At 49.3% G+C, this 26,592-nt stretch overlaps 2 protein-coding genes across 4 annotated transcripts in view; both read right to left on the bottom strand.

The window, feature by feature from the left end:
- The window catches only part of EIF2B3 (eukaryotic translation initiation factor 2B subunit gamma), a 103,382-nt gene extending 86,396 nt beyond the window's left edge, over positions 1 to 16,986 (bottom strand). The window contains exons 1-3 of the mRNA XM_072866903.1: positions 16,831 to 16,986; positions 16,466 to 16,614; positions 13,628 to 13,767 (exon numbers count right to left, since the gene is read on the bottom strand). Coding sequence (XP_072723004.1) covers positions 13,628 to 13,767; positions 16,466 to 16,613 — 288 coding nt within the window. The 5' untranslated portion in view covers position 16,614; positions 16,831 to 16,986. The remainder of the gene's footprint in view (positions 1 to 13,627; positions 13,768 to 16,465; positions 16,615 to 16,830) is intronic.
- A 604-nt stretch (positions 16,987 to 17,590) lies between these two features.
- LOC140654009 (E3 ubiquitin-protein ligase HECTD3-like) lies at positions 17,591 to 26,508 on the bottom strand. Of its 3 annotated transcripts, none has more exons than XM_072866900.1 (21): positions 25,992 to 26,508; positions 25,737 to 25,897; positions 25,093 to 25,185; positions 24,530 to 24,665; positions 24,039 to 24,154; positions 23,661 to 23,774; positions 22,499 to 22,581; positions 22,093 to 22,258; positions 21,441 to 21,522; positions 20,984 to 21,166; positions 20,845 to 20,888; positions 20,662 to 20,726; positions 20,283 to 20,386; positions 19,880 to 19,999; positions 19,662 to 19,751; positions 19,363 to 19,569; positions 18,976 to 19,105; positions 18,429 to 18,503; positions 18,104 to 18,185; positions 17,945 to 18,016; positions 17,591 to 17,768 (listed from the first exon to the last, which is right to left on the bottom strand). In XM_072866900.1, exons 1-21 carry the CDS (start codon positions 26,316 to 26,318, stop codon positions 17,684 to 17,686), a joined length of 2,535 nt encoding a protein of 844 aa, XP_072723001.1. In that variant the 5' UTR covers positions 26,319 to 26,508; the 3' UTR covers positions 17,591 to 17,683. The 3 variants fall into 3 exon arrangements, with proteins under 3 accessions (XP_072723001.1, XP_072723003.1, XP_072723002.1); XM_072866902.1 differs by having other exon boundaries at positions 25,737 to 25,914; positions 25,992 to 26,110; XM_072866901.1 differs by lacking the exon at positions 25,093 to 25,185.
- Positions 26,509 to 26,592: the final 84 nt, after the last annotated feature.

The following is a 26,592-nucleotide window of genomic DNA, read 5'->3' as shown; positions in this document are numbered from 1 at the left end:
GCCTAAGTTAACACATGCACAGAGAACTTTGCATCACTTCTTGCGGTGTCACCATACAACAGGGGAGAGAGGAACAAGTTATAATTACTGCTGGAATTAAGACTGAGAGCTTTATACACAATAGCCTGGAACTTCACCCACATGTTGCATTAACAGTGGGGTTTGTGTGTAATGCTTTTATTATTCTAAAGAGTGGAAAGGGAAAGAACAGTTTGGCTGTGGGCAAGCGTTTTGATTGCTTGTTAGCATGCTCCAGGCAAAGCCAAAGATACCTCCTAGCAATTGCATTACTCACCACTCTTCAGATCAGAAACTTATATCCAAGGCTTTAGAGAATCCCTTTTTATCTCAGTCTCCATTAAGAGTCCTCCAATTTCCACACCTGTGACCTCTTTGAAGCTCTATGGCTGTTGCTGTAACTGAAGCAGGGAACCTCATTTATTTTTTGATGTCTGTAGGATCTTGTTAGCTACCAACTGAAATGGCTGCCTTTGGCTGGGAATTCCCACTCTGCTTTTGTAATGTCCTTGATAGCAAGATTCAGAAGAAAATCTTGATTTAGTACTTTGTTAGCAGACATGAAGCATTTACCTATTGTGTACCCACCCTGCAGCAGCAAGTTTGCTGTAGACCAGCACCTTCATAACTCTGCTAAGGGTAGAGGGCAGCGGAGGCAGAGGATGTCCCTCAATCTGAAATCCAGCAGCAACCTCTCCTCATTAAATGATAGAAGAAATGTTTTTTTTTTGAAAGACAGTGTGTACTGTAACGTGAAAGAGGCTTTTTTTTTTTTTTAAAGAAAACAGAAAAGTCTAATGCAGGAGCCAAGGGAGTCTCTTCTAATTTCTTGGATGGCAATGAATTCATCAGATGAGGATATCTTAAGGCAATGTGAATGCCTTCACATACGTAACCTGTCAGCATCACTGTTTATCTTCTCAAAGAAAGCTGAAAGAAAGATGCCAGAAGCTGGGGAGAAGACTTAACCCTAGTCCCATCATATGGCTCATCCTATGCGTTGTATCAGATGGGAACATACAATGAAAACACCATTTTAGGTTATCTTTGTATCTCAAGAGCTACCATCCAAAATCAATATTTTTTAATTTACATACATATAAGCTAGGATCAGGAAAGATATTCAAGCCTGGAAGGCATCCTGTCCCTCCCAGGAGGAAGTCTCATTACCTATTGCTCAAACTGACACATGGAGTGGAAAGGGGTAATTTACAGTTATCAGTAACCAGAAGCAAAAGTTTAGAGATGAACACAAGTTCATAAGCTTATTAAGAATGTTTTCAAAGGAGGACTTTGATATTATGACACTGAACAGTAAACCTTCTGGTCTGGAACATAAGCTTTGCAGTCCATATTCTCCTCTGGTTCCAACTAATGCAATTTTGTCCTACTCACACGGTACTCCGAAAATAATTTTCCCAGCTTCCGCCTCCAACCACATCACCCTTCTTCACTGCTTCCATTTTCTGTCACATCAAGCACAAATTGTTTAGCCTCCTTTTAATAGCCTATCCCTTCTACTTGCCATTCACTTACCAAGTCTACTTCTGCCTTACATCAATAAAGGATGCCAGCTCTATTACCTACTTGTATCTTCTAAAGGATGTGGTTTGAGGCTGTGCTGTCTTTTTCTTTTTTTTAATAAAAGAAATCTGCTCCCCTTACACTTACAGAAAACTGACAATTAGCAAGCTATCAGTATGCTGGGGCACTGGACTGATACAGTGACACATATTATCCTGTCTCGCTAGGCTCTTTCATTTGTCTGAGGTCAGGGGTCATATCCTGGGTTTATGTCCAGATCCTAAGCATGCCACAGAGGACACTGTTTTTCCCCCCATCTAAAGGCATCCAGAAAGCGTGCACTGTCACTCATGAGAACCATGAGTGCTGAAGCTCAGGGGATCACCCCATAACCCAGGCCCTGAATTCACCAGTTCACAGAGGGTGAGCCTGGCAAGCTGAATTCTCCCCTGGCTTAACACATTACACAAACAGATCCCTTCTTCACAGGCAGGAGAACTCCAGAAACAAATGGCACTCTCCTCATCACTCCTGTTCCTGGAAGGCAGGTTTCCAGGACTACCTGGACGGCAGCACTACCAGACCTGCTGTGCAGCTGATCTTGGACTCTGCCTCACTTGAACAGAAAGGATAATGCAGCAGCCGGGCTCCAATCTCAACAGCAGCGGCGCAGCAGGCTTGCTGCCAAAGCCCAGAGCTCAAGCCCAGGCGTAACATTTAATGTAAGCAGAGCCTTAGGCAGTCAGGTGCTGTAGTCATACAAACAACAATAATAAAAAGTAGTCCTAATGGAGCTCAACCGGCTCAACTTATTGAAGAGAAAGAAGGCCTTTGCCCACAGCCTGCAATTACCTTAACAGCAGAAGATCTGTCAGCAACACAACAAAAAGCAGGCAAAAACCAGATCAATGGCTAGAAATCAGTGCTCAATGTAGAAATGAAAGGCAAAGTGTTTTAAGAGGGAGAATAAATATGATCTGGAATAAAATACCAAAGGATAGGTATAGGATAGAGGACTCTTCATCTACTAGAATGTATCAATAAAGACTTGCTATCTTTCAGAAATACATTCACTAGTCACCCGTAAGTTTTGGGGCTAACAGCCCTAATTACTGTGTGCAAATTCCCTTACAGCCTAGAGGACTGTAACGGTTCCTTGCAGTCTCAAACCAGACTGTAAATGAAAACCAAGACATATACAGCATGTGTCCTCAGGAATAATTCTGCCATCCCACAGCTAGTATCAGCATGATCTTAAATTAAAAAAAAAATGGTGTGCAACTCTTTCCAAGGTCAAACCAAGTCATTACACAAAACCCAGTTTCAACTCTGCTCCAACAGAAACTCGAAACACTAATCTCCTCCACAAAGCACAGGCTCAACAGAACCAGTCACTGTGAAACACAGCTCAACAGCATTGCCACTTTATACTAGCCTGCACTGAACTGAGCGTCCATGCGTGTGAAACCTGGTTAGCTTTGTTCAAGTGTTTTTTTTTCCTGTAAAAACAAATCATGCTATGTTACATAAAAGTACTGTTTTGAACTGTAGATTCCTATACTATCCCCCATGCAATACTACTTTCTTCTCTAGCACCTCTCCGATTTTTCTAGTGATATTTGGTCTGCAAAGACCAAATGGTGTTGTAAGAAACACATTATGAAAACTTCAAGACCTCCACTGCTTTCTCCAGCACTATTAGTCTACATCCAGAATTTTCACCACCTTCCCAAAGGAACTAATAGAATTTATACTAAAGAATGCCTGGATTTCCTTCAAGAAAACCTGAATACACAATTGTTTTTCCCTTTTCAGCATAGAACAGAGGAAAAAGAGAAACTACATAACCTATGTGGATTTCCCAGTTAACATAACATGACAAAAATGCAAAATTCAATTCCAGCACCCTACAAGTCCACCGATCTTCACCATGGCTTTCAACAGTGCTGAGCAATGTGACAGCCTCTGGGATAGCCTGTGCTGTTCACAGCACCACCCTCCTATTAGCAATGTTACACTACTGCAAAAACAGACACAGGGAAAAACCCTCTCTAGCACAGTAACTCCATGGGTTGACATTTGGCATCTACTCCCTCCCACATTCCCCAATAACTGGAACTATGTACTTAGGTTAACACACACAATTGTGTTTGATCTAAACAATTCCATTTTCTCTTTCAAGGGATGAATACTCACTGAGGAATGTCACCTGCAACAGGGTAACCATGATAGCTGTACAGCCCACAATTGCCATGAAAAGCCCCAACCTCCTATAAGGGAAGGGCGGTTAAGATCCAAATGTGGGGAAAACACACAAGTAGAAATCACGCAGGCTAGAAACAAAGTAAAAAGGCTGCGGACAGCAAGGAAGGAATGTTATTCCAGAAAAATGTACAAATAGCCTGTTAATGTCTCCTTGCAAGTATCACCCTACCTCATCAAGCCAGGGAGGCCTTGAGTCTCATGGGGAAAGGCCAAGGACACTGGAAGTTACAAGCAAAAAATTATTAAAACATCAGACCAGATGGTGACTTAACATTCAAAACAAGGACATCATTGAGGAACACCAAACAGAGCCCTACACAACTCATCCTGCCCTGTGGAGCCCAGGGTGGCACGGACATCAGTGATGCCTTCATGCTGCCCTTCATGTCCTCACCCAGGCATGGTTGACAGTTACGTCTTCAAGGCTGATAAGTGCTACAAGGCTTTGCCCTCTCCACTGACAGCACCAAGGAAAAATGGCAGTTGGAGGACACTGACCAACTTTTTTCCTCACACTCTTAAAATCTTACTCTCTTTGGAAATAAAATAAGATGCACAAATTCATTTCACACAGACTTTTCATTTCTTTGAACATTCATCACAGAATTACTTTTGAAAACTATAAACTTGAGTTTGACTTATTAATGTAAAAGGCTTCCTATGCCTGATAAAATGAGCTTATAATAAAGTACGTGTAACTCTTCTTTGCCTTCATGTGTCCATTAAAGTGTTGTTAAAGACAAAGTGCAAAACGTTTTTTGAGATTACCTTTACTGAAGGTGTAATTTTCCCTCAACACATAGCACAGCAAGTCATTTACACAAGATGACTGTATATACTTTAAGTAGGGAAAATGAAGAATGATTTACAAAAATGAACACTAACTTCTATTTACTCCCCCAAAATGAAAACTAGTAGTAGCTCATAAAAACAGGAAAAGAATTTTACCAGGACATGTTTAAACAAGTTATTTCAGCTATATACATGTGCAAAGAGCTTACTATGCCTGCAACTAGAATATGTTGAATTTGTGTAATTCATCAGAAACCACATAGGGTCTAAATGAAAACATATACTGTAATACAGGAGAAATTAACTTCTACATGGAAACAAGAGGTATTGGTTAACATAATGAGCACAGGCCTCGAGTTGCCAGGAGCATGAAAAGGATAAGGACATGGAGTGGGAGATGCAACAATTAAAACTGACAGGCATTGCAGGTCTGTCAATGACTCTTCCTGCAAAACACCTAAGGTTGTGCCTGTGTGTATAATGGAAGGCATCCTCTTTAGCTGACAACGTGCAGAAGAGCAAATGCTCTAATAACCACTCTTGATCCTAACTTTCAGAGCTAATTGCCTTATTCAAACTTCTGGTGTTTTAGCCCTGATCCATAGTAAACTCTGGCAGCAAAATAATTAATTTAATTAGCTACATTCTTCTAAAGCTGAGTAACTTTAAAAAAAAAAAACCAACAACAACCAGCAACTGTTGAATTCTCTAACTCTTACCCTGCCAGGAAAAATAAAGATCAGAGCAAAGTCCTGAACACATTCATCAAGCACACAGTCAGGCAGCGCTGTATCATTCCCCCCAGCAACATCGCCAGCCTGAGCACCTGCCAGTATAGCTGCTTTCTACTAAGACAGTCAGCTGTGCTTCGGGAATGGGACTTGGGCATGCAGTCCGTAATAAATTTTGCCTAGTCTCAGTGGTGGCAGCTTTCAATCAGAGGTTGAGAAGGAAACAAGATGCTACATATCCTGTGAGCTGCCATCTGATGCATCTGCTTTTCCCACACAGCACTAGCAACATTGTGAGAAGGCAGAATCAGAAAAACCGGCAAGACAGCAACTTTTATTTGCATTTTAGACACTCAAGTAAACAGTATTTTCTGTCACGTCTGCTGGAAAAAACTGATTAAATTATTTTTACTATTTCAAAATAGATGAACAGAATGTTTAGTTAAGTCTTGCTCATATATATATAGAGAGAGAGAGATCTTGTCTCTTACAAATGAATTTCATTTGTTTTTTTTATTTCCACTGACAGTACAAAAAATACATAACTATATATTATGAGGACTGAAGTTTTTCTTTCCATGCTCACCAAACTCTGCTTAGTTGTACCAAAAGGACTCAGATTCCACCTTCCAGCCGTTACAGCAAGCTTACTTACATCATGTGTTTGGAAAGGAGATTTTTCAACAGAGGAAGCGAAGCGCTTAGCCATGCCGTCCAAGACTCCACGGATCAGTGACCCTCAGCAGCATACAGACCACCACCGTGACATCACACTTTCCACAACATGGCTCCCAAAGATGCACATACCAAGAGAATCTGGAGTTTCAATCTTTGTTTATTTGTTCAAAGAAAGTTGGTTTTTCTTCTTCTTTTTGGTAGTTTTTTAGGGTTTGTTTTGCTTTGCTTTTTAAGAGCTGTGTTATTTTCAAATCTTACTTTTTGAAACTGAGAAAGCCAGGTGGACCACCTGAGACGAAACATTTCACATGCAAGCACTCACCAGTGATAGCAGCAGAAGACATGCTGATTAATTCACACCATATTAGTCAGGGCTTCCATTAACACAACTAAGGGCTCATCAAGGAAGGAAAATGTGAAATTGTTCCATTGCTGTTACTCTGCTGGAACACCACATTTTAATCACTGGCTGGAGTATAGTTGAGTGACACAAGGGAGAGAAATGCTTAACAGAAGATGAAAATAATATAGACTCAGTGAAGACAAATGCTTGATCCAGGCACACCCAATCCACCTCCGGCTTCAGCCTGAAACACAGATTCATGATTTAACCAGGTTTCTCAACCTGCTGCCTGGAGAGGCCCCAGCCTGGGAGGTGGCGCCAGACAGCAGCTGCGTGGGTCTGGTAAAATTTGGCACAAGAAACAAAATAGTCAAATATTAGACACCCCTAAATTTCAGAGGAACTAATTTGTAAACTACAGTGACACCCACCGCCTTTTTTTTTTTTTGTCAGCAATAATCTACAACCCACAAAAAGGTCTGCAGCAGTTTGATGAATGGTACAAGCAGAAGGTCACAGTAACACAGTCCTCAAAGAGGTTTCCTGTGTCAGAGTTTAGCCTCCTGCCATTCCAGGTATCACATTACTTTGTTTGTTGGTTTAGTTTTTTTGAAATAAACTAACAAAAAAACCCCAACAAAAAATCAGCTTCTCACTCCAGTATAAAGTCAGGAGATTTTTGTCTTGATTGCTCCTTCTGGAAGTCTGTTTCACCATCCTATTCTGTTCTGATTAAAACCTTTCAGCCTGTAATTTTTCAGTAATTTTCAGCCTGTTTTCTCATAGCAAATTGAAACCCAATTATATTCCACTCTGAATATCTTATCTCCTTTTCTAGTGTTTGTTCCACATTTGATGCATTTGAGTTCCACACTGTGCAGTATTCCAGGCAAAAAAAAAATCTTCCCATTACCTTAAACAACAGTATTAATTTCTCACCTCTACCAAAAAAAACACTTTACCTGATACATTCTAGTCTTGCATTTACCTTTCCTTCCTGCATCAGAGTGGCTGCTCACCATCACCCTATTTCAACTAGTACATTCTGAGACACTGCAATTTACTCTTGGGCTCCTAGATCCTATTACCATTTCTTGTTACTAATCCCCAAAATCATGAGTTCTATGTCACCAGTCAAAGTCTTGACACTATTACTGTGCTGTAACATGGCAGGTCATGGCACATATATTTTGCATACTGGTCCTGCGAATCATCCAAAGGAGGCCTACTAAACTGCAAGAGAAGGCCTTTAAGAATGGTGGTAGAAGTCAAATAAATGAAGACAAATCTGGACTGAAGAAGTCACAGAGCAACATACTGAAGCGAATGACCCCACTAAAAAGCCCCGTGGACATAACAGAAGACTTTACATTATGACTTGAAAATAGCGTGTCCACTAACACCAGCTACAGAGGAAAAGCTTCCCTAAGTGAGCCAGGGGATTTCATTACATAAAATTTCAAGAGACATCAAAAGAAATTAACTTTTAAAAAGGCTACTGCCCACAATTATGAAAAAAAAAAAGCACCACTGAAAGACGAGCTGCCTACAAAACAAAACTGCATCATCCCCTACCACAGCATGCAGCAGACAGCACTCGCATCTCTTCTCTTGCTAGAAAGCATATCAGATATCAACACTGAAACTGTCAGGACTCTTACTAATGTCCCTATTATTCAGACTGAACTCATCTGAATGCTCCAGCCAGCGCTGCTTACCAATGAAAACCAGAAACAAGGACTGGAGATAGTTATTGAGGAGAAAGCAATTACACATGAGTTAAAAAAAAAAAAAAAAAAAAAAAGAAAAACCATACCTCTTACAGAGACCCCCTTCCACACTGCTACTGGCACTTAGCAAGCTTTAGATGCTAAATAAAAATAAATAAAAACAGGAACATGGAAATTATCAAATTACACCTTAGCACCTGCTGTATCACATCTGTAACATCATAGTTTACAGCAGCATGCTGAACATACTGTTTTACTAAAAATGCCAAACACTGATCTCATTTAAAAAACCCTTAATCTTGAAACACCACGTGTGAGGAAAATAAAAGACAAATCCAGAACAAATTTAGTGTTTTCTCATCATCTATGGAAGAGGTATTCAGTTGTTCATGCTCAGGGATAGATTAAGCTATCCTTACATTCAGATTGTTTGCTCATTTGTCCCTAATGAAAGTTTACCCTTTAGAGAATCTGACTCTTACAAAAGCAAATTATTTTTTCGCCCTTAGAAATTCTACAGGCTCCTTAGCAAAGCGTGCAAAGGCTATGTGCCTCCCATGCCTGTAATGGATGAAACAGTGACAAGTAACAGCTTAAGTCATTGATGAAGTAGGAAAGATATCTTAAGAGAGCAGAATCAGAAAGTAACAGGAAAAAAACATGGATGTGGAAAAAAAGATTTCATGAAGGAGGGAGTTCGATTTACATTTCATACAAAAACAATTTTTTACACCTATGCTAACTGATTTTTTAAATTTCAAGTGCTTTCATATTCTTTAATGCAAATAACAGATTAAGACAATAGCAACATGGCTCCAACCAAAGGAGGAGACTAAAACATATATCCTTCAGAGACAAAGGAAAGCGTAGATTCTGCCCTAAAGAGCTCACAGTCTGCTTTTACTAATGTACATTGGATGAGGTGGTATTTACATATTACAGACTTTGAGAGAGCTGACTTTGTTATTTAATCTATAAAAATAGTTTTCTGGAGTTTCAAATAATTATTGACAAGGATTCTTGAAAACAGACATGAACACACAGCAATATTTTAAAAGCTCAACATAAAGATACTGGATTGAGTAAATTGTGCCAGAGTACTGCTTTAACAGACTTGGAACCTAAGGATATAACTGCTTGATTCATTGCTTGTTACAATCCATCAAAGTTGCTTGGTTTATCATAGCTCTTCGTTGTCTTCAAAAGATTTAGTGAAAGGTTTTTCCCACTACTTTGCACAGCTTTTCAAAAGCTGACAGGCACACAGCTGAAGAAATCCATGGCAGTGCTTCTTTTTGTCCCCTGTAAGTCTTGCTGGACCTGTCTCACTTCCATGCTGCGGGTAAGGTGATAACTCAAAAAGTACTGCAGTTTTCACTATGTAAATCACTTCAGAATTACTCTAGTATAATTGTGTATGTGAACAAGTGAAAGAAAATGGAAGTCAAAAGGCATTTAAAATAAATAAATAAATAAATAAAATCCATGTTCCTGTAATAAATTTAGTCAGCTACAGAAGCACACCTTCATCTTCCAAAATACATTAAATTCCTATATATACCATCCTCTTGCCAAGGCCCCACCTGGAATAGGGGAGCTCTCTTCACTCTTCATGACCAGGAAAGGTCATCAATCCAAACTTACAGGCATGGAAGGCTGGCTCGTTTCTCTGTTTAGGCTAGATCACGAAGTGACAGAGACCTGTAAACAACCCTATGGTGGTAAAGCTGCAGTTTCAACAAAAGCATTATTATAATACCATCAACTGTTAGTCTACATCATCTATGTTCTACCATTTCCAATCCTATATATAAATGAGAAAAGAATTAAGACTTTGCAGCTTCATTTTCATATTTTGAAAAGCCATCCATTATCAGTCCTGTAAAAGATGAGCAGAAAACTAGGAACGTAAAGGGCCAAAAGAATAAAACTGACAGTGGTATTAAAAGTACATCAAAAAACAAAGACTGGACATTAAAATGATAGCCATGGAAATTGCCATAAAGCACACAGACTATAGGAGGATCCTGAAACCAACAGCATTCTAGTGAAATGCTGGGATTGTCCACAGGAAAGCAATTAAAGGATCTGATTGATAGTTCTAATAAAGTCCTCAAACAAATTGTTTTCATATCCCTGCACAAAAAGAAACATTTAAGAAATAAATGAGTAACTCCTATATGCACCTTTTGCTTTTTGACAACATAATTTTAAGTGCTGGACATTAATAAAACATCAATAAGTGTTATATTACCCAATGAAAAAAATAATAGAAACACAGACAAAAAAAAATCCCTATCAGTTTCTACTTCATATGCTGCAAAATGATTTTTCAGTTACTTATATTTAGACCGATGCATTCCCAAACTGAGGACCTTTTTAAAGTCATAATCTAGCACACGCTGAAAAAAACCTCACTCGCAATTCAGAAATTGGACTGCAGCTCTACTGAAGTTTTTATCTCTGCAGTTTCCATTTAAAATAGTTTCAACTTGTGTTTAATCTCTTGTCCTGCTGTCTTTTTCAAGGTGGGAAACAGAGCATGCAATACACACAGAGTATAGAAAGATGATCTTGTGCACAAAACCATGACAGACTGGGGACAGATGTCCAGTTTCGAGTAGTTACAGATTTCTTTAATGTAAATTACTTCATCTCTTTAAGCCTCAGTTCTCGGCCATCGAGTTGTGAAGACAAACTGCTCAATGGTGTTAGCTATTCAGACACCAGAATTGAACGTTTGAATAAAAACAAACAAAAACACCCCACCACACAAGTCAATTAAAGAACTACTGGTGAAGAACAGGCCAGACTGACACCCAGGCCTAGGAACCCAAAAAGTAGAACTTACGGGACCAAGTTCTTTGTTGCTCATTACTTCTCAAGCAGGTGCCTTTAGGAATCAAGTTTAGCATGATATCTTTATTGTGCGAAGGATCCAAGAAAAAGATACATTCAGACTTGTAATGAATATAAAAAAAACTTAATGAAGCTGCTACCTTGTCAATCAGGTGTAGGCTGAGACAGCCAAAAATAACAGGAAGAGTTCCAGTAGAGCAAAGAACATGCATCTACTATATCAACTCTTGAAGTAAAGATGTCAAAAAAATCCTGTGTGTGTAGAGTGGGCGAACAGCAAACAAAAACTTGAACAGGCTTCCTTTGCTCTCATGAACTTCTGAACAACCAAGGAAAGAGTAAGACTGGTGGAGTCAGCTGCTTGTTACTGTGAACCAAGACGGTTTTACCTACCCCCAAAAATGCCAGCACCAAAAAGCAATAAAACAACAATGCAAACTACCTTCCCTCAGCCCTTACAGGCTTTGCACACGTGTATTCTCATGCTACTACTGAATGCAATTCTGTAAATCTAATCTCAACAGCTAATCTTTAAAGTACCGAGCTTCATTAACCAAGGTGTGACACAGCAAAAAGGCCTGCAACTGCAGGCACAGCAAGCAGCAATGCTGCGCTGGCGGAACTCCCTCAGTCAAATGCCAGACAAGGCAGAAAGTCATGAGATTTTTATGCTTTAGAGCGGTTCAACATTTATGTGCGTTTCAGGATTTGTGATCAGCAGTTCAGCTAGCCTTAGACATATTTCTTACAGTGCATTTATAATCTTGGCTTTACTCCATGTCACTTGCATTGCACACAGGTAAGTTGCCTATACTGTGCCGTGTTACCTCGTTTTTATTGAGCATACTTGCTCTTCTGTCTGTGGGCAATTAACTCAATTTGTGACAAATAAGAGTTTCAGCAACCAGTTTAAACTCCTCATCAGACTTTTGGCATGGGTTGCAAAAAGCCTGCCAGCAAACTGTGGCCACAAGCAGCAGTTGTTTTCACCAGGGCATTCTTCAGTGAGATTCCTCTCCTGCTACACTGTAGACATACCCAACATAGTGCAGCTTTTCAGCTACCTCTACTGTGTAGCTCTCTCACCTATATCACACAGGAGAGGGTATACCCTGTAAGAGGTGTACCAGTGGTATGCGTTTACTAGAGGAATGACTCCAAAATACACAGTGCAGCAATCTGCTCAAGAACTTAGTATAGGCTTATTTCAAATAAGAGACCACTTTGTCCTCTCTGGCCAGACAAGCAAGACACGGAATAAAAAGGGCAGAAGCAATTGCTGCCGTTCATACACAGCAGTTGACTGAAAAGCTGTATGTTTTTCACTATTACCTCACATCTTCTCTAAGCCTTTTTTCTGAAAAATAAACAGAAGATCAATACTGCCGCCTCTGAAGACACAGTCTATTTTCTTACCCCCACACGCTTTACTGTTGTCTCCCAAGCCTCCTCCTACGCAAACTTGCCTGGATTACCAAAAAGAGGGACACACAGACAGCTGGACTGATCACCCTGATCAGGCAAAAAAACTGTAAGGCCAGGGTCACAATTTGCAGTGCAGAGATATTTCCTTACTGCATGCACGTACTTAAAAAATACTGCCAAACTGAGTTATGACACAGCACAATTCTCCACGACAGAAACATTCAGTTAAGTTAAACTGATTTTGTTGATTTTGCTTTTCCTCTTTATATCTTCTCTTTGCCCTCTAAATTATTCTAGTCTGTGCATTAATCCCTTGCAGAATCTTGTGCCACCCAGACACCCATATTTGCCTGGAAAGTTTCATCTTGTCTGAACTGGAATCTTTCTCTGGGGAGTACACAGCCTGTTATGCTGCAGTTTATTACCTTCAAAAAGAGCCTGAAGACAAAAAGGCACCTCAGGACTTAAATAGCCCATTGATGTTCTGTTGCAACCTTTATTTAAACTGCCAATTTGGCCAAGATGGCCTAAACAAACAGGGAACAAATCGGAAAGATTAAGTTTATGACAACGACTAAAACAAAATTCCATCCCAGATTGTGGTAAGAGGTCTGAGCATCATTTCTGCCTTACATGGGAGTGTTTTAATTGTGCAGCTGGAAATTACAATTCTATAAACGGGCGTTTTTATTCGAACAGCAGCCCTTTATCACATTTGGGCACTGTTTATCGAAGAGCTTACCATATGACCAAGCCAGCAAAAGCACAGGAAAAGCAGAAAACTGAAGCACAGAGCAAGTCACTTGCCTAATGGTGCAGGCAAGCCTGTGGCAGGGCCAAGAACTGAACATAAGCTTCCTTACATATTGGTGTATTGCCTAAGCTAAGATGGCAATGAACGTTTGTGCAGAACTACTTCCGCAAGCACTATATGGACAACAGCTATCACACATCATATGAAAAATTGTATGAACAAATAAAACCTTTTAATTAACCTGCCAGAAAGGTAACACTGACTAAGAAGCAGCCAGTGCCCAGCTTGGATCTGCTCCAGCCTTCCTAGCTGTCAATTCTAGTCATGTAAAGTCTTTGTTTGAGTTCCCCCATGAGGTGACCTTTAAAAAATTCAGCTCTTCTGAAGATCAGGAAATTCAGTTACTCGCAATATCATTACATGGGACAGATCTTTAAGCACAATGAAAAAAACAATTATTATTATAAACAAACGTCTTCCAGTCAAGTTCAATAAAAGAGAGTAATACCTTAATTTTCTGGTGAATATGCCTCAGTGAATCTGCTGTACCCATGTCCATGTTGTCACTGATGCACACAAAATCCAGCTTCATTTTTGTGTCCAAGTTTAACATCTTTTGGATTTCCTTCCTTGTAATCACAATGACCTCTAGGACAGAGGAAAGTGGGATGAGATCAAGGAAAAAAAAAATCATCACAAATAGGATACACTAACTTTTTATGTACAAAGCTTGATGAAACTGTCAAAAGGCTTGAGTAACATAATTGGGTTCTCCAATGAACCAAGCTCTTTTGGCAATAGTAACTTTTGAAGAAGATAATTAAACTCCTAATACATATGAAAACAATCTCTCCTGCTTTGCGTGGGTGGAGGGTTGTTACTGAAAGGGACACATGCATGTGAGTGGCATGAGTATAGCAAGACAGAACAGAAATGTCTTCTATCATTAGCGTGTGACCTCAAACCGTATGTCCTCAAACGGACCAATGAGACCCTGCATTAATGTCATTGACACTTTAGAGCTTTGTCTTTTGCCCCCCCCCCCCCATCCTGTGTAATCCTCTGTGGACAACACCACCAACCACAGTATTACAATACAATCATTAAACTATTTCCCAGCACCAGCTTGGCAAGGGAGTGAAGTAATATGCGAGCAATAAACTCATGCCATCTATAAAAGAAAAAAGTGGCATAGTTGAAGGATATCAACAGTGGCATGAAAGCATATTTTCCAAAATGAAGAATGTGAGAACAGAAGCTCTGCAAAGAAAAGACTGAGAAAACAAAACAGCAAGAAACCTTTTCCCCTGGCCTCAAGAACTGGAAGGAAAAGTAAGAGTCAAACCTGAAATTAAAATATCCCATCCCCCCAAAAAACCCCAACATCATAACATCATGTTCCACACGGAATTTTAACAGAGAAGTATGGGAAATAATACAGCCCTCAGCCTAGGAAGCTCCTATGGCAAGATGAAAACACACTAAGAATAAGTCTGTATCGTTCAAAACTGAACTCATCCTGAATCTGTTAACAGAAAAGAGGAAGGAACTGTAAACATGAGAATTGTGTGACAGTTTGGTACCAAAGATACGGGAGGGCTCCCCTCCCAATCCTGTACTGGATGCCAACTTGGATTCAAAACAGGCTGAAGAACCTAGAGAAAGGGATTGAAAGCACACCTTGAATTGGGGAAAGTAGTAACCAATGGAGAAGAAATTGGTGTTAGGAGGAAGTTATAAGCCCATAGTTCAGCATAAATCTGGCGAGCTGGACAAAGGTCTCCTAATATTTATTAGGAGAGATGAAGCACTTGCAGTCAGGACAGAAGGGACGCAGTGAATCAGACTGTGGAACACCTACTTACTAATACAAGCAAGTATGAGAAACTAAAGCCTCCTGTAGTAGAGTTATGATCCAGGGAGAGAAGTCATACCACTGGAGTATTAACACAGAAACGTACAGCTTGGTCAGGGAGCAGAAGCAAGAGAGGAGCAGGAAGGTGGTAGCTTGCTTACTGAAGCTGCATGTACAACCCTGCACGTCCAAATTTTTGTAGCAGATAGATAAGCTGAAGAGCTATGTGTGAGAAAAAGAGAAAGATCTGACCATAACACCACCTATTAGTGGTCAAGGGCATCAAGTAGAAATGGTTATTTCTGAATAGTTATAAAGAGCCACACAAAGCACAAGACTGGTTACAGAGAAGCTTTTAGCTACCCATATATCCATATCACTGGATAAAAGTATGATCCTAGCAAAAAAAAGAGACAGGAGAACAGTCAAAGAAAGTGGACATTCAGAAAGCAGACTCAACAAATAACAGGCAAAAAGCAATTCCAAGGGAAAAAAGTTCTCAAGGATTTCTTAATGAAACAAAATAAAGGCAAAGTCTTAAGTTTGCTCTTTCTTTTGTTCCTTCACACTGAAACTGTACGAGGCTGATATGAGTAACCATGAGCTGATCTTTACGTCGTCACAGAGAAAAAAAGCAGTCAGGAAAAAAGCCACATTCTCGGGATGGAGTATAGAATAATCACACAGTCATGCAGGATAAGCAAAAACAGAAAAGCAGAAAGGCAAAGGACAAATACAAACATGGAAAAACAGAGCCACGAAAGGTGTCAGGAAGAAGTTTTAGAAGTAGCAGGGGGAACACCACAGAGATTTGGTCCACCACTCAAACCAAAACAAAAACCTAAACCCAGAAAATACTAAAGAACCTCACTATGTACTAAATACTGTTTTAGCCCTCCCATGAAACAAGGCACACAGGTGAGCGTTACATGTCTGCCACTTCACCCTGCCCTGTTCTGTCCAAAACCTAGCACTTGGCTCCACACTGCAACAACAAGGACTAAATGCCTCAGACAGAACAAGTAACCCTGAACTTCAGGCCAGACTGAAATAACAAACCAAATGATATCCCAAGAGAGCTGACATGCTTCTCACGCCACTCTTATTAATGATTCAGAGAAAAAAAACAGTGAAAGACTGCTGGTTAACAACACTGGGAAAGACACCAACATTGGAAAAAGCATATAGATGGGAAAAGCCTTGGTGAAGGGAGAAGAGGGGGAAGAGGGCGCAGGCACAGGAGGTGCAGCCCACAGTTAAGGAAAGGATGTGACATGGACCAATAGCATAGCTCCAGCACAGAGAAGAGACCTCCTGCTAAAGCAACTATCCCGATCAACAGAGCACCTACGACAAGACATTAGAACAACGGGGGCGAGGGTGGACGACGACACACACAAACAGGAGTGGCAGAGGTGGCCCCGGGAAGCCTGAAGAGGCCAGGGTACGCAGTCGTCTCCACCCCCACCTCAAGGCATCGTCGTGCCTCACCTTCGAAGCCGGCGCGCTCCAGGAGGTTGAGCGGGTACCAGAGCAGGGGCCGGTTGCCCACCGGGAGCAGCGGCTTCGGGATGCTGGAGGTCAGGTCCGTCATACGGGACCCGCCCCCCGCCGCCATCACCACGGCCTGGAACTCCATGCTGCAGAGAGAGCACAGGGGCAAGGCCTCACTCAACCACGGCAGAACCGGGCAGGCCCGGGCCGAGCCGAGCCGGGCCGGGCTAAGACCGGTTCGGTTCAGCCCGGCCCAACTTTAGCCGCCAGCGCTTCTCAGAGGCGTGCGTCGGCTCCCCGCCTCCCCCGCGCCCCCCCCAGCCCATGCGGAGGCGCTGAGCCTCCCCCCGCCTCGCCGTTACCTCCGCGCTGGCGGCCGCCGGCTCCCAGCGCCTCACTGACAGAACAGGAATGGCGGCGCCGGCGCGCACTGCGCGTGCGCGCGGAGAGCCGAGCGGGTCAATCGAGGACAGCGGCGGTAGAGCGCCGATAGGCTCGATCCCCCGCCTCGCCCGGCCGCCATCGGCTCCTCCCGGCCAGGGCAGCGAGAAGAACACCGAGGGAAGGAGCCCAGGCTGCGGAGCGCCGAGTCATGGATTCCTGCCCGGCCGCGGGAGGCGCTCGGCGGCACAGCGCCCCCAGGCGGCCGGAGGTGGGGCTGCAGACAGGGGGTGCTGGGGAGCTGCGGGCGGGGTGCGGGGGGAGTCTGCAGGGTGCATTGGGGGGGGACAGTCTGCAGGGTGCATTGGGGGGACAGTCTGCAGGGTGCACTGGGGGGGGACAGTCTGCAGGGTGCATTGGGGGGCGGGGACAGTCTGCAGGTGCATTGGGGGGACAGTCTGCAGGGTGCATGGCAGGGGGACAGTCTGCAGGGTGTGCTGCAGGGGCAGTCTGTAGGGTGCATGGGGGGGGGGGCAGTTTGTGGCCATGCTCCCCATGTACACCATGTCCAGGGAGGGGACAGGACCCACAAGTCCCCATGTGCATACCATGCTCTCCACCCCACAGCACCCCGTGCTGGCACAGCACCCAACAGACAGTGCCACGCTGGCCCCCGAGTTGCAGCACTGACCACATACACTTCTGTCCCAGCCCTCGAGAAGCACGGACACAAACAGGACCTGAGGCAGGACAGCAGGATCCAGCCCTGCAGTTTTATTGAATCTGGTGTCCCTGGGGCAGGCAGCTCCCACAGCATGGGGCGCCTGCGGGACCTCATTCATCCCAGGGGTTCCTGTCCGTGTCGATGGACATGCAGTTGTACACAGCGTACCGCAGCAGCTCCTCACAGGCCTTGACCCTGGGGCGGGGGAACGCTGGGTCACGGCCATGACAGTCACCAAGAGCCCCACGCTTCCCTCCCCACGCCCGCCTGGATGTCCCCTGGGGCAGGACATAGGGAGCCTGGGAGGGGACCCAAATGCCAGCCCCAGGGAGGGGGGAACATCCCCGTGCCCTGTCCCCAGCTTGACTCACGAGGAATAGTTGGGCAAGAAGAAGCTGCAGGAGCATGTGGAGGCCTCTGGCATCAGGTCCAATGTGTCCAAGCTTGGGAGAAAGGAGAGTCAGATCCCGGCATGGCCCAGGGACCCCGGCACGGCGCAGGGACCCTGGCACGGCGCAGGACGGACTCACTCTGTCCTTTGCGGGTAGACAGTGATCTGAACTGGGAGGCGGCTCCGGCCAGTGACGAACTTGAGGAAGCGGCTGAGATCCTCTGAGGGGAAGGACAGGGCTCAGGTCTCAGGGACAGGGACAGGACCGTCCCACTTGCTGCCATTGCGGCAGGGTCTGCCCTTGCAGAAGCATCCCAGGAGTGCAGGGCAAAGCTAAAGATGACCCCAGCTAACTCCCAGGGAAGCACCCGCTGAGCATCCCCGGGGCGCAGGGCAGTGGGTGCCCCGTCCCCTGGCCCACCCCACTGCACATGAAGAGCAGGGAAAGGCTCGGGGTCACTCACCGCTGGTGAAGTTGTTGAGTGCCTCCAAGAAGTTCTGGATACGGGTGTCATTGGGGGAAAAGTCCTCAAATGTCACTGAGACGAGGAATGTGCAACAGCTTCATTAGAAACTCCCAGCAAAGCAAATTAACACGGGACACATCCATCCCGCCCTTCTGTGAGAGCCCAGAGTGGAGGCAGGAGAGGAGGAGACCCTCCACTCTCGGTGAGCCCCTGTGAGCCCCCGGCACCCCAAGCGGGGCTGGCACCCTGCGCAAAGGCAGGTGGAGAAATGGGGCTGCCGCTTTGCAGGGTGGCTATTTGCCTCTGCTCACAGTTGCCAAGGACCAGAGGGACCAGAGTTGGGACTGGTGGAGTTTGCAGCTAAACCTGAAGCATCCCAGCCCTATCCAGGATCGCTCTGGCTCATGCTCCCCCAGGCTCCCTGACACCTCACGACCACAGACTCAGCACAGGGCAGGATGCATGCACAGGATGAGCATTGTCGAGGGGAGCCCCTGCCCAAGCGGGGGGCTGGGAGCAGCTTTGGGCTGGCCCTGGCACTTACTGAACCTCCGCAGTTCGGCCACTGTGATCTCAGGGTCCCCACAGATCTTCTTCTCCAGCTGCTGCCAGGTGAGCAGGTCCAGCACAGGCTGGGGCACCACACAGAGCAGCCCGGCACGCATGGCTGCGATCTGGGGGGGGGCACAGGAGGGGTCCCACATCACTGCGACAGGTCTGAGCCCAGGGCAGCCAGCCAGGGCACTGGGGGCAGGGACCACAGGACCCCAAGGGTGGTGCCCAGGGCTCAGGGACATGCTGGGCATGGGATGCACGGAGGAACCGCCCAGCTGGAGCTGGTTTTGAGGACACATTTTCACAGCCACCAACCCCGCAGGTACCAGGAAGGCTTGCCACAGGGGCAGGGTCCCCTTGGAGCCACTCCTGTTACCTGCTCTTTGCTCTCCTCCAGCCGAGCCCTCTGCACCAGGCGGATGAACTCCTTGCGGTCCTCGTAGCGCACCACGGTGCTGCTGCCGTTGGGGATCAGCTCCACCACGCGCTGGTCGCTCTGCGCTATTGTGTAGGTCAGCTCTCTGCCGAACATGAACTCGAAGGCTTCCCTGTCCACCCCCTCCAGCAGCTCCAGCAGCTTCACCTGCAGCCCCAATGGACGAAAGCCATCACGGCGGAGCTGGAGAAGCCATGGGAGTGCCTGGCACTGCCCTGCTGGCCCCCAGCCCCGCTCACCAGCTCCGTGTCCACGGTGGCAAAGTCCTTGCTCCAGCTGACCTCCTCCCCTGCCAGCTGCTTCCACACCAGCGCCGGCAGAGACAGCATCTGCCAGTGAGGAAAGAGACGTGTGTCCTTCCCGTCTCCTTCCTTCACCTGAGGGCAGTCCCTCTGCCCAAGACATGATGGCCCCCGCCAAGCTCCCTCGCTGGCCGGGGAGGCTCTGCCATGCTCACCAAAAACTCCTTGCTCCTCAGGGCTGCTCCCATCAGCTGCCCGATCCACTCGTACTTGGGAAAGTCCTTGCAGGAGGGGTTGGGGACATACATGTCCCTGGTGGTGCTGCTGCTGTTACCCTGCGGGACAGAGGCTTAGGACCTGTGGACACATATGCCACCAGCCCAGCATGGTCCCTCCTGCAAGCCTCCCTCTCCATCACCCCTCCACCTGCCTCTCCTGCCCTTTACACCCCTCCAGGAGATCTCCACAACCCAGCTGCAAGCACAGCCCCCCCAGACAATATCCCTGCAAGCGTTAAGGCAGGACTAACACCCCAAGATATTGCAGCTGAGGGACAAGCCCCCAGGCTCTGTTGGATTTCCCCCGAGGCCGGGATAGGCAGGCAGCAGGGTGCCAAACCTGGTTGGAGGTGCGCACGAAGAAGGGCAGGGGCACAGGGACATCACCCGAGCTGGGACACAGCTCCTCCGACACATCCGACAGGCTGTCCCGAAAACCGCCACCTGCAATGGGGGCAGAGGCCGGTTAGTGCCTGGCACACCGGGGCCAGAGGCTGAGCCGCAGGATCTGGCCAAGCCACCCCCTCCCCGTGCGGCAGGGGCAGCGCTGGGAGCATAGGGGAGATGCAGGGACCACCCCACACGTGCAGAGTGGGGCTGCCTCCCACAGCGCAGCCGGGACAGTGTGGGCACCCCACCGCAGTGGGCGACCCACCGAGCTGCCCCCCAGCACGAGAAAGCCCAGGGGAGAGCCCCAGGCAGGAGGGGAGAGCTCTCACCGTTGTCGATGACGCCCTCGGTGATGAACTCGCACTCCCACCACTGGCTGTAGGTCAGGGGCCACCTGCGGGGAAGCAACAGCTTCATGCACCCCGTCCTCCGAGAGAGCCAGCAGCACCCGCCATCGCCCCACACCCTGCTCCAGGGAGGTGACACCCCACAAATGCGACGTGAAGACCTACCTGTAGTCCAGACTGCTCTTGGAAGATCTGAGGCCTTCGTACAGCTGGAGAGGAGCAGAGCGGAAAGGGGATGAGATGCAGCGGGGGCAAGCGATGCTGCAGTGGCAGGTAGCCGGCATGGGGCACGGCATTGCCATACCTGGGTGAAGACGGTGTTCCTGCAGCTGGGGTCCAGCGCGGGGTTGGCACGGTGCTCCCGGGCCAGGTGCCGGTTGATGCGCAGCTTTGGCAGGATGTACTGGGGGGTTCTCTCCGAGGACTGAAGATAGTGGGCAATGAGGGCTGTGTTCTGCTTGGACAGCAGCAGGAATGGCTTCATGCTCTAGCAGGGGACGAGCAGGGATGGTTAGAGGCCTGATAGTGATGCCACGTGCTCTCTTTCCCCCTCTCCAAGCACAGCCCCCGGTGTCACAGGGGATGCTCAGCTCCCCCATCCCTCTGGCAATGCCCAGCATGGCAGCTCTCAGCATGAGCCCTGGGCTGGTCTGTCCCCATCGGATGAAGGGGGACATGCCACAGCCCCCGGGGGAACCAGCTGAGCCCATGATGAGATGCTCCTACCGGTACCATCCCAGGGGAGCCTGGCAAACGCTCACCCTGAGTGCATTGAAGGTGCCGATGCTCTCCTCGGAGAGGGGGAACAGGTAATGCAGGACACTGTCCAGGAGCTGGACGAACCTGGAGACCGGAGAGGAGCAGCGTGAGGATGCGAGGGCGTTGGTGGACGTGGGGAGCACAATACACCCGTGGCGTTTCACCGCAGACAGCCCCAGGCATGCACTGAGCCCGGGTACCGCACTCCCTGCACATGGGTCTCCTCCAGCGCACAGAGGGGCCCTGGCACACCAAGGGGAGCACCCAACCAGCACCCTCTGGCCAAGCGCTTTATTTTGTTACCCCCAAGAAAAAGCTGCAAATGAAGGGCAGCCCAGCCCACACCACAGCACTGCAGCTGACTTGCTGCAGGGGGTCTCTCCGTGGGGCCAGTGCTGACCCTAGCCTGGGGCTGCCCTGCAGGCAGAGGGGTGGGAGACTCCACACTGCAGGTTCCCCTTGTCCCATGCCGGCACCGTGCTCCCCAGGCACTGGAAGCAGCCGTGTTCGGATGGGGAGCAGCAAGCCAAAGTCCCTGCTGCACATGGGAAAGGAGATGGCAGACTTCAAGCAAGACACATGCAACAAGTTGCTATAGAGGCCAGAGCTCAGTCCTTCTCAGGGCCCGGGCTCACTGCGGGGACGATGCCGTACCTCTGAATGAGCACGGCCCGCCGGTACAGCACATCGGTGTCCACCCCTTCCAGGAGAGGGTAGCGCACCAGCCGGGCTGGCTGGAACATGCTGGCGTTGAGGATCAGGTCCCACTCCCAGAAGGACTTGATCTTAATCCCTCGCAGGCGGACGTTGTACCCTTCGTCTGCCAAGAAAGGACAGCAATGCTGCGTCTGTGGCTGCAGCTGTGTGGCTGGCACAGTTCAGATGCTGCAACTGGGGGCAAGGGGCCCCTAGTGCCTGCAGAATCCCAAATGAAGCTCATTTCTTCCAATGGACCCCCAAAAGCAGCCGGTGCAACAGGAAGAGCTGCAAGGTGCCAGGACTGGCTGCAGGTTTCGGGCCAGGCTGGGCTGGCAGCCCCAGTCTGGCAGCGCAGGCTCACCCCGACACTCCAGGAAGCGGATCTCCAGCACCGGCAGGTGGGTCTTCATGTTGCGGAGGATGCAGACATCCCGGTAGCTGTTCCTGCACACAGCACAAAGGGAGATGGCAGAGATGCGAGGCACAGACACTGGTCAGGCGGCCGGCGAGGCACAGGCCACTCCGGCTCCCCAGCCGAGGATGCGCCGCTACCCGTGGCAAAAGCCCCCCCCCTCACCAGGGCTGCGGCAGGAGGGGACCAAGCAGAGAGAAGAGGCTGTCAGAGGCACAGAGACATCCTGAAGAAAGTGGAAGCCACATCCAAAGAGCCAGAAAAGAGCATAAATTCAAAGCAGAACAGAAAGGCGAGATGGCCGACAGCGTGTTGCTGTTCCCGGGGGGTCCTGGCGCATCCCGCATTGGCACAACCATCCTTCCAGCCAAGCTGCTCACACGAGGGTGATGTGTTTTGGAGGAAACAGGGATTTGTGGAGATGAGCAATTTGGTAACTGATTCGCTTGTATTTCCAAAGCCTTTGGCAAGGTCCCGTCAAAGACCTACAGGCACATGGGGAAAAACCACCGCAACTACCCAGATGCAGAGAGGAGTTGGCTCCTGCCACCAGGAAAGACACCTTGGCGGACTCATGGATGCTTCTTCAAAGGCAAATCTCACTGCTCAGCCAAAAAAAGGCAAACAGGCAAGTTTTGGGGAAGGAGGAGGAGATCTTCGCACCCCTGTGTAAACCCCTGCCTGCCTCGATAAGGGTGCTGCAGAGCCAGAGTGAAGAGGGAGAGGTGAAGCACCCCAGGACTTCTCGGCTACAGCAAGGCAGAGATGCTCAGAAAGGAGACGGCAGTGGCACGTGTCCCTTGAGGTGAGGAGGAGGAGGAGGAAAGACCCCAAAGTCACCAAGCAAGAGGAAGCGTGCTGCAGCCCAGCGGCCACAGCACAGAGGAGGAGCAGGAGCGGAGATGAAGGCGCCCAGCTGTCCCGTGGAGGTGGGCGCCCACGACACTTGCAGGGACAGACGTAACCTGCATTCAGGGACCCATGGAGAGCCACCGTCACCGCCGGCTCACTCAGGACTGACCCCAGCCCTTTCCTTAGCATCTGCGTGGGATGCAGAGACAGCTTGGGTGTTTGGCCTAAGCCAGACCCGAGCTCCTCACTCATTACTCACTCATTAATAAGCACGGTTCTCAGGTGCTGCAGCTTGTTCGGCATCCCGCCATACACGGCCACACGCTTGGGTATATAGCAGTTGGCCTGCACATCCAGCATCAGCCACAGCTTCCTGGGGATGAGAAGAGCAATGGGCAGTGTTGTCCTCTCCTCCTGAGCTGCCTGGGCATGGAGATGCCCTTGGAGATGTCCCAGGGGTGGGGAGAAGGCTATGTCCTCCTGGGGTGCATCTGGCAGCAGCTGCCCCCCACCTCGACCCCAAGCCCCCGGCTGCAGCCCAGGGAAAGCTGCTTTCAAGAGGAAGATGGTGTTTTGCCCCGCACCCTGCCCATCCCTGGCATAGCTGCCAGCAGGAGGGGATACCCCAAGGTCTCACTTGACAATGGCGCCTTTCTTCATGTCGAGCCGCACCCAGTGCTGCCCCAGGGCACCGTTGCTCTCCCAGAAGGTGTTTGTCTGGTTGTCAGTCAGATGGGCCACGCCGCAGTTCTCCTGCAAGAGTGCAGCAAGCGGAGGGAGGGAGCTGAGCATCCTTGGGCACACCATGTCCACCCCCTGCACAGGTCCCATGGGGCCAGAGGAGGTCCGGACTAGGCCAGCGCCTCAGTTCGCCGGGCTGCGGGTGGATGGTGGCTCCCACGCAAAGCAAGCTGGGCACGGCCATGGACCCCTCGCAGCACCCCAGACACACAATGGGGTTTTGCTCCAGATGCCCAACTCCTTGCAGCTTCATTAGAGCGGCAAAACCCCACTATCCCCTGCCCCTCACGGAGGGGACAGCCACTGCCAGCCGCTCCTCCCCGCAGCTGTGGCGATGCTCGTGTGTCTCACGCTGATTTTAAGCTGTGGAGGAGCCCCGCTACGCACCACCTGCGAGGAGACCTTGATGCTGCTGAGGTGCTCCTTGGTGCAGTCCCCATACCACAGCTCCCTCTCGCTATGATCGTACAGGAAGCGCCCCAGCTCCATGTCATGCTCGTAGCTCCAGCCCGGGGGCACAGACCTGCAGGGGGGCTCCGTGTTAATGGGACAGGGAGACCAGGCCATGCCCCAAACCTGCCACCAGCACTGTGCAGGTGCCCCAACTTGGGTCGGCCGCAGCATCTCATGGTCACCACATCGGGATGGCGCCAGACAGCTGTCCCTGCCGCAGGCAGATGGCATGGCTGTATCTCACCACCACCATGACAGGTGTTTATGGCCACCCCAGCCCAGTGGGAACAGCACCACGTGGTCGCTCTGATGCTCCACGGAGCAAAGGCCATCTTTGCTTGAGCAGTGTCGAACAGTATCAATGTAAAAGGCATCTCATGGCACCCATCCTCCCCACTCCCAACCCTGAAGCCAGTCCTGGCCCCACAGGCACGTCCAGGCCCCAGCCAGCTGCCCCTTGGGGTGCTGTAGTACCACACTAGGAGATGCACTCATACCGAAACTTCTGCACCGCGGCCTCATCCTGCTCTATGAGTCTGGGCTTCTCTCCCAGGCGCATGGAGTACGTCAGGTCCACCACGTGTTCCCAGCTGGAGCAGCACCAGCAGAGAAGTCACACAAGGGAAAAGATGAGTCAGTGCTCAGTGTGCCCAAGCATTAGTGTCTTAGCCTGGAGTGGAGGCAGCAGCGATGGAGGACCAGTGACAGCACCCAGGGGCTGCAGGAGGGATGAGAGCATCCCTGCATGCGGGTGCAGGCTGGGGCAGAGCGGGGGAATCCAGCCCTGCTCATGGCCTTCTGTCATGAAAATCAAATATGAGCTCTCTCATCACTGCGTTACCTCTGTGACATGGCTCAGCCCAAACCTGAGTGCCTCAGAAACCCCCTGGCATCATCTTTATCCTACGCAGGTGCTGCCACAAGCAAAGAGGATTAGCCTATGAGGGGGCACCCTCCTGCCCGCAGGCGGCTCGGCAGGGATGTGTCCCACCTGTGCTGGAGGGAGTGAGGGAGGCTGTGCTGGACATGCCCAAGGGATTTGGGATGGCTGGGTCACACGTCCTCTGTGGGTACCGGCCACACGCACCTCCAGCGCCCACAGCCCGGTCCCTATCCGGGGTGCAGCAGGCTGGGGCCATACCTGACCGCGGGTTTATAATCAACCCCGAGCGTTTGGTGCTGCCACTGGATCTTCTCCACGGACTCAACCGGCACCAACTTATCGCCTCCCCCTCCAAACCTCTGCGCCAGGAGCCAGCCCTCAGCCAGGCCATGGCCGCTCGTGTACTCCTCCAGCTGCTCCTGAAAGCACATCCCGGCTTGTCACCGCCGTCGGGACCCGACGTCCCCCGGGCAGGTTCCCGGCTGCACGGCGGGGGGCGCGTCCCCCCGTTACCTTGCTGAGCTTGACCCAGAGCCCGGCGCCGTTGCAGTACTCCTCGCCGGTGGCGCGGAGGCAGCCGCCCTTCCGCACCTCGATGGTGGCCCGCGCCGCCCGCTTGCCGCCCCGCGCCGGCCCCGGGCTGTCCCAGACGCTGAGCAGGCTGCGGGCGGCGGCGGCGGCGGCGGCGGCGGGGTCCTTGCAGATCTTGTACTGCACCTCCCGCGGCACGTAGCAGAGCGCGGCGGGCAGCGCCTGGGCGCGGCGGAAGCACTCGCTGCACTGCAGCAGGAACCGCAGCCGGCCCAGCACCTGGTGCGGCGCTTCCCCGCCCGCACGCATCGCGCACCGGGGACCGTGCACCCGGGGGTGCCGCTCCCGCTGCGCCCCGGGCTGTGCCGGCGCTGCCCGCCCTGGTCTGCCCGCGGTTCCGGTTCGCCCTCGGCCGTGCTGCCGCGCCCGGCCCGGCCCTCCGGGGCCGCCCCGCCGCGGGCAGCCCCAGCTCCCGACCGCCGCCTCCTCCCCGGCCTGGCGCCGCTCCGCCCGCGCCCTCCGGCACGCCCCGGCCCTTCTTCACCCCTCCCGGGCCACGGCCCCCCCGCTCCCCGGCGGGGTG

Source organism: Ciconia boyciana, chromosome 7, assembly GCF_034638445.1.
Source record: "Ciconia boyciana chromosome 7, ASM3463844v1, whole genome shotgun sequence".
NCBI lineage: Eukaryota > Metazoa > Chordata > Aves > Ciconiiformes > Ciconiidae > Ciconia > Ciconia boyciana.
This window is presented reverse-complemented; position numbering and strand designations above follow the sequence as displayed.